An 8574-nucleotide genomic window follows, 5' to 3' on the forward strand; every position below is an offset into this window, starting at 1 on the left:
CCATCTCGCAGAAATTTCTACAGGACAGCAGTGCTATAGAGCATGAAAGCGTTTGACTTAGCTGAAATATCAGCCTCTGAAGACTCTACCTTTTCATTGACTATAGTCCATCTACTTTCCCAGCAAGTATATGATGGGCATCTTCTGAAAAGAGCCACAAATTGAAGACAAGGGAAAAAGTGTGTGTGGACTATTTTTCTACCTGTTCTAGCTGCTGATAAGGGGTTTTCATAAAATGAAAATGTTGAAAGTAGAAATGTTTTTTATATACATTGGGATATAGGTCTACATGCCTACTATAATCAAACATAAATAATTATACTCAGAGTTTTTAAGATATAAACAACTGTATTCTAAAAATTTCTGGTAAATTACCTGAATTTATTCTATGAAAATGTTACTTTTTGCTGTAAAAAAGTAACCCAAACATTTCAGTTGAGTCCATACTTTTACTTACACTGTCACTCTATTAAAATGGGTTCTACTTGTAAGCGTCACACTGAGTAGTCAAAATCATAACTCAGTGTCACCTGAGTTATACATAACCATACAACCGATCCTAAAACATCTATTATTGGTTTTACTCTAAACCCTCACCTACATTCACACGTTTATTCACACATATTTAAGAATAGATACTTCATTTCATGAATGAACTAAAAACTCCTATTTTCTCTACACAGGTAAATGCAGGGTGAAGAGTCCTACCTGCCTCTAAAGACCCAAATTTAGATACTATGTCTAAATTACAGGATGCTTTTCCCAATATGTGTGGGACAGAAAATAATAGGTAGGTCTCAAGTGAATTCCATGGTTAAATAAGTTGGGAAATTCTGGGTTAAAATTAAGATTTTTCACTCAAAATTTTAAGAAACTTTAATATGCTTAATGTGTAATGGGAATATCATATGGCTACATTTTAAAACTTGACCACAAAATATAATTTATCAAATGTTCCACTCAACACAGTTTAGAAAAACACTGCTATGTATGTTCAATTAAAAATAAAGTTACACATTATATTAGTAATAGGAGGAAAAAAAGTAATGAGACATTAGGAAGAAAAAGATAAAATGAACCACAAAAAGAATGTTTCTATAATTACAATGACTGAAATTATTTTGGGGGAGAAAAAAGTAAATCTAAATGCATCTGTCCATTTGAAGCAAGAACACAAAGATGACGAGAATACAGGTGATGGAGCTGGAGCAGAGTGCCGCCGTGTTCTGAGGCAATCTGATGACAGCGACTGTGCACTGAGCTAAAGCAGTCACAGAACCAAGTGTCGTGGAGAAAAGAAGTGACATTCATGACAATTCTCCTATAAGATGTTATATACATTAAGAAAAAAAAAATAAAGCTTTTCTTATCTAAAGCAGGGACCTACACACTACAAGCCTTGTGCCAAAGAATGAATTATGTATTTTTAAATGGTTAAAAAAAGTCAAAAGAATATTTAAATATATGTAAAAATTATATAAAATCCAAACGCCAATGTCCATAAATAAAGTTATTATTGGAATATAGCTATATCATTCATGTATTGTCTGGGTGCTTTTGCACCACAATGTCATAGCTGAGTAGTTATGATACAGTTCACATGGTTACCAGCTAGCCCTTTACAGAAAAAGTTTTCCACCACCTAAAGTTTTAAGACACTGTGTTCCTCCAGATATGAAACTGCAACACTCGGTAGAAAAACAAACAAATTACATCAAATACTTCGAAGAACAAATCTAGGAAATTTATTCAGCTTACTTATAAACTATTCTGATTATATATACACACACACATGCACACATGTACCTATGTACATATATGCACATATTCATATACGTATATACAGTTCATTTTGAAATAAAAAATTCCTCTTAGAAAACAAATGCTAATAGCCTTTATCGGATTGTAAACTAGCAGCTATGGTAAAGAAATCTTTTTCTATAAAAATCAATGATAATTTAAGACTGTTAAGTTAAATGAGTATGTTAAAAACTACTGATAAAAATAACAGAATCATAGAAACAAGCTCCCTTAGTGCTTGACTATAGTAAAAAAAAACACTTGATGAGTTAATAAGAGCTAAGCCCTGGCAAAGAGCAAGGCCACACCATTAAAGGAATCCTCATTAATAAAGAAAAAAAGTAATTTTTAATGTCTAAGTTAGAATTTTGACAATTTCAAAAAAAAAAAAAAAGACAAACTCAAGACTTTTCTACACACAAAAGCACTTTGTGAGAGAAAAATTTAAGAGTCGCCCTGAGAGTAGAAATAAAGGACAAAGTTCAATTAGATGGAAATCACAACTGTGATTTAATAAAATAAAGGTATTCATTTCCATCTAGGTAGTTATATTTAATTTATACTTCAATTACAATGTAATTTATAATTAATTCACATTTAGTTTTATATAAATTTTTGTGTGTACATGTATATATTCTTGTATATATTAAAAGTATACACTTTAAATTTTTTTAAAATTATGTAGAGTGTCTCCTTTATACAAAAAGGCATAACTGACTTGAGAAGCACATTTTTTTTTGTAACCCATACCTCAGGAGAAAGTACAGATATTCATTCCACTGGGTGGCAGGTAGTAGAATCCTAACACAAAGCCCAAGAAAAAGCAAACAGCATTTATAGGGCAACTGTGCATTTCAAACCTACTAAATTATGGCAACTACCATGAAGAGTTTCAGGACTTTTTTACGTTTTACCTGTATTTTTCTTACTGATAGTGACCCACTCCAAGGAAACATAGAAACCACTTCCTTTCATGTATGAGTCTTCTTTCTCTATTCGAAGAAGTAGAGTGGCTACTGAATGTTCTTCTGCTTTCAGCAGTGAGATACTATGCAATATAATAAAAGGATTACCAAGCTCTTCATTAAACATAATCTACAAAAATAAAAAAAAAAGATGACCCACATGAAAATGTATACATTACATGAATGCCCACAGCAGAGGGAATATATAAATTCTAACAATCCAACAATTAATCTGGATTTATTTTAAGAAATACAAAATTGAAAAAAGTCTTTAAATAAAGGTTGCAATTTAAATAATATTCCTTGAAGAACTTTTTTTTTTGATATTCAATCAACTTTTATTATGTATTGAATTAATCAACAAATTACTAAACTTTATAACGAAATGTTACACAGGATCTTCTTCCATAATACAATTACTTATATATACTTCTTGGCAATTGAAGTAGAAATTTGTTTTCCTTACTAACTTTAAATAAAGTGTTAAATTATACCTTCAATTTTTCTTAACCTACATTGGCATGGGGAATTCTGTATCTCAAACATGTGGTCTTTTATTTTTTTTAATTTAATTTTATTAGTTTCAAGTATACAGTACATTGGTTAGACATTTATAGTTTATGAAACGATCCCCCCTGATAGCTCTATCTTCCCTCTGGCTCTGCACACAGCCATTACCTTATTGCTGACTGCATTCCCTATGCCATGCTCCTCATCCCCGTGACCATCTGTCAACTCCTAATCTGTACTTCTTTAATCCTTCACCCCTTTTCCCAGTATCCCAACCTCCTGCCCCTCTGGAAAGACTTTATAAAAATGTCAGTTTTCTCTGTTGAACAGATTTCAAAACAAAGTACTCTTGGCTTAAAAACAAAGAAAATAACAAGGCATCCAAACAGCATCTAAAGGAGAAAGAACTAAAAGCAATCTCCTAGAAAAGAATTATCAAGTGAAAACAGTGCTCTATATAAAAAGAGAGGACTTGAGAAGGTCAATACTATTCGTTCCTCCATCTCTTACCCTGTCTCATAAATGATTTATTGGTTTTCTTCTCCCTAGTTTCTTGGTAGTGTTTGTGGGGGATGGGCAATTTTTTCCTATTTTTATTTTGCTTTGCTGTGTTTTCTGAAAGTTTACAAAATACAAGTCTGAAGAATTAAAAATCACTTAAACTTTATTTCCCTAAAAGAGTCTTTTATATTTACAAGGTGTAATTCAAACAATTCTATTTAAAATATAATACTGTGGTTGCTTTTTAAAAAAGAAATCTAAGCATCATATGGAGACACACACAAAGTCATCAAATTCTTTTTTATACCAGGAACATATAATCTAAGGCTATTATATTTTTATTAGAGTAAATACTAAATAGGAGAGGTTTTAAGACTTATCTCTAAAAAAGATTTTCAAATAAATAAAAAAATAGATTAAAAAATGCCTAACCGAAAGACAAAAATTAGCTTTTTCTTAAATCCTATATCTAGAACCCCCTCATATCTGCTTCTCCTTAAAAGCCTTATAAAGCAGTGCACTTTAATGCCATCAATTTCCCTATGTGTTTGGGCAACTCCATCAAAATTATTCAAACAGCAGACCTTTGGAATCCTCTCCAAAGTCTTTCATAAGCAGAAAAACAACAAAAATTCAAATACTCAAAACAGAGGTGATAAAGACAGGTTTTTAGTTGGTTGACTGAGTTTTACTTTTGTTTGGGGGACTAGGTGAGACAAACGGAAGAAGGAAAAATAGTAAGTGTTGCCTGGTACAAGTAGCTAGTCATTGCTTCCTTCTCTTTCTCTCTCATGTACATCAAAGGGACTGGAATCAGACCAGAGAGTAGATGTCTTGGACTTTTAAAAACCGTCAGGCTACAGTTTCCAGTCTTCTGAACAAGGCCAGCAACTCAACCGTGATATTGTTGATATACAGCACCCCATGATATTAGAGGCAATGCATTTGGAAAGCATGCAGTGTTCTGTCTCATTTCTTTCTACACTTCAGTCATCACCATCATGCTGGCTTGGCCCCTTTTGGCCTACCACACTCCTAACAACTCCCACCTTTAGCTTCTCTGCTGTTACACCAAACCCCTAAGTTTTCTATAGTATCCCTCCCACTCAGTTAATGCCCAAGTCCCATTGCTTTCTCACTCCCTACCTCCCAGATCCCCGAAGTTATTATTAACTGAAAACAACTCAGAGAATGCTTATTTCCTTATGGCAATGTACACTAAAGCATGAAATAGATTCAAAGTTTTCACTGATTTTAAAAACATTATTGAAGGCCTAATATGTGCCAAGAGGATATACACAGCAGAAACCAAATGAATTATAAACCCATAAGAATTTCCTTCTAGCTAAAAATGCAGTGTTATTTTAAGTTGAAGGTGAGTGTCTCTTCCTGCTCAAAACCAACAGAATCAACACAGCTTGATAATAGATAAATTCTCATTCATATTTTCCTGCCCATTGTTCCCCCAACTCCTTCCAACTGTTTCGGGTAGTTGTGCAATATACCACACTGCCTCAGCAAAAGAAAGAAAAAAAAAGTTACTACTGGAGGCCAGATTAGAAAATATCACAATGTTTAATGAGTATCAAAACTGCTTACTGCAAAGGTCTGCAAAGGCCCCCAGTATACAGACTATTGTTCTGGTCATATATGGTGTTTTCTGTTTAGTTTAATGAACACAATAAAATTTGGTATTATACCATTTAGTGTAACTTAGTAAGAAAGGTAAACCATTTTGAACCAAGGCTTTCTTGGTTTTTCTCAAATAATTAAAGCCTGGTCTTCGTAGTTATCTGTTGGTCTGATAAAAATGTTTTAGAAGAGATAAATATATCTCTTTATTGACCCAGAACCTAATGCCATCTGCTGAGATTGAGACAGTTGCAATATCACTCTTCTCCACACTTTCAAAAACTATGGTTCTAGAGAAATCAATTCCTTATTTAATTACTATTAAAATCCTAACCTGCCCCTCAGATTTAAATGTTACATTGTTTTAAGAAAACTGAAGTAAAAATGGTACCTTAGAGATTGGCACCTTATTATATTTATGTTGTAGTGTATTTTTCTAAGTAGAAATACTCTGGTAAACTCGCTATTTGACCAATGTAAGCATACCAGACAGCTAGCAGAGTGGTGCAGTGGAAGCGTGCTAGACCACAGATACACCAGCAAATAAACATGAGTAGAAGAGAAAAGATATGCTAATGTAATTTTCTGGCTAACTCTCCTTCAAGAAGAAGGCAAATGTCAATGTTTCGTGTACTGCTTTACACATATAAGACACTCAGTAAATATTTGATGAAAAACGAATGCAATTCTTGACAAGTACATTGACCCCAGATCAAATCAGGAATGGTTAACATATTAGTTTTGTGAAAGGTATATACTTTATAATTAAAGATATTCAAAACATTATATATTATAAAAACCAAAAGGTCACACATAAACTATCCCTAAAAAGTGTCATTTCAAAATTAAGGTCATTAACTTCTATATACAGACTTTGCATAAATCTTAAAAAAACAAAACACCTCACCTCCCATTTTTCAGAAGCACTATTTCCACGTTCACCAGTTCCAATGAGATATAATCTTCCAGTTCCATCTGACAAGGTAACCCAGGTAGAAGATGTAAAATGGACAGATGCACAAAGGCGATTGTCGTATGCTGTCAGATCTGTAGGAAGTCGAAATACCTCTCGTGGTTTTCCTAAGGCAGTGTCCTAAAAAGCAGCCAAATATTATAAATTAATCTCTCCCACTCACTGGTCCATACATACACGCACAGAATAAATATCTACAGTACAGTAACCTAATTCACCTCCATAGGTGTATGAGCTGTATTACTGACTCATTTCCAAAAAAATACAGCGGATGTGATGGTATATGACTTCTCAGACTACGTCACAGAAGACCTCACGTCAGTCTTGCTCTTTCTCTCGGACTGCACGTGGTAGACCCACATGGGGAGGAACCTAAGGCTCTTGACAACAATCAGCACCCTGTGGGCGAATCATCTTGGCAGGGTACCCTCCAGCCCTGGTCACCCCTTCAGATCACTGCAGTCCTGGCTGACATCTTCCCTGGCTACAATCCTATGAGAAACCTTGAGACAGAACCACCAGCTAAGCCACTCTGATTTCTGGCCTACAGAAACTGTGAGATGACAAAATGTTTATTGTTTCAAGTCACTAAGTTTTTAAATTAAAATATGGTTAACATACAATATTATACTAATTACAGGTATACAGCATAGTTATTCAACATTTATATATACCTAACAAGGTAATCAATACAATAAGTCACTAAGTTTGAAATAAACTGCTGCATAAAAATAGATAATTAATACAATGCAGTAATCTATTCTTCACTCTTAAAGTTAATGATCAGCATTTTTAACTAATTGGAAATATCACATTATGTTCTAAATGCCTACACAGACATCAGCCTGTGGTATGAAAACATTACATTTAGACTACTAACTTAGGCTTTTGTTAACACATTTTTATTGTGCCATGTCCTCATAATTTAAAGCTGTAAGATGGATTGCATCATTAAAATATTTTACAAGAAAATACAGAAAAAGGCCTGCAATTCAGAAAATAAACTTCCTCTCATACACACTACATTCAATAATTTTTTGTTGTTTTAGTTTTCAGTTAAGTTTTTCCTACAGAACAAAAACAATCCTTGATTCACATATTTCATTCCCTGCTCCTAGAACTTAGATTAATGCATATCTTAATAAAATTTAGTTAACTATAAATAATGTCCTAACTAGCCTCAAGCTTTTTAGTTACCTATGTTTCTAAAGCATACAATTTAGTTTTCTTTGAAACAGTATCTTTCCTTCCTTTTGTACTCATATTTTACTGATTTACATAACACTGAATTAAACAATGAAAATGCAATGACAAACACAGCTGGCATAAACTTTTTAGAATGACCGAATCCTCCCCCAAATCACCCAGTATAAACCCAATCTTATAAATCCTTTTTAACATCCTCTTACGGAGACGCTCTGTGGTTCCCCTTGGTGTGAATTCTCCTTTGCTGGTATATATAATTCCAAATAAGTGTTAAATATACTGACGTGGACTTATACACTGACATAGAAAGATCTCCAAGATAATAACTGAAAAAAAAGATGCAGAGTATGTACAGTATAAATCCATACATGTTGAAATAACAAATGTTGTAACAGGACAGCACAGAGAAAGGTATAGGCAGACACATGCTGGGCTGTTAATAGTGTTTACCATTGTAAAGGACAGTAAGATTAGAGTGAGACTAGTTAGTGGTCGGGAAGAAAAAGGGTGAGGGTAAACTTTTCCATTTTGCTTCAAATACACTGCTTGACTATTTTTTTCCCCACTGAGCAATTTATGAGTGATATAACTTAAAGATATTAATAACATAAAATAAAATGAGACTTCTTCCTCAAAACATTTGTTTCAAAGTAAAGCTTTCTAGTGATCTCAATATGCCCTGCACTGCGTCTAATCTAGTGAAGTAAAATTAGGAAGAATGCAGGGCTAAACTTCTTAAAGTCGTTATTCTTCATTTCATACATAATTAAAAAGGTTGTTTTAAGCCATTTTCTTTTAAATACAAGGTCATAAGCGACAGATTGCTAGAAGTCTAATTATCAGATAAATGAGCACAATATCCAATAAAATGATTAAGACATTCTAGTATGTAAATATAAAGCCCAAATTAATTAAACTAATATACAAAAGAAAACACATAGCATTTCTCTTAAGTTAAATGATAAAGTAAAACAACCTGAATATTCC

The 8574-nt window shown here is 33.2% G+C and overlaps 1 protein-coding gene across 1 annotated transcript in view; it reads right to left on the reverse strand.

The window, feature by feature from the left end:
* NUDCD1 (NudC domain containing 1) overlaps window positions 1-8574 on the reverse strand; it is a 63305-nt gene that overhangs the window by 31293 nt on the left and 23438 nt on the right. Inside the window, exons 3-4 of the mRNA XM_011369468.2 lie at window positions 6316-6501; window positions 2707-2895 (exon numbers count right to left, since the gene is read on the reverse strand). Coding sequence (XP_011367770.1) covers window positions 2707-2895; window positions 6316-6501 — 375 coding nt within the window. The remainder of the gene's footprint in view (window positions 1-2706; window positions 2896-6315; window positions 6502-8574) is intronic.

The sequence above is a fragment of the Pteropus vampyrus genome, unplaced genomic scaffold (assembly GCF_000151845.1).
Source record: "Pteropus vampyrus isolate Shadow unplaced genomic scaffold, Pvam_2.0 Scaffold149, whole genome shotgun sequence".
Lineage (NCBI taxonomy): Eukaryota > Metazoa > Chordata > Mammalia > Chiroptera > Pteropodidae > Pteropus > Pteropus vampyrus.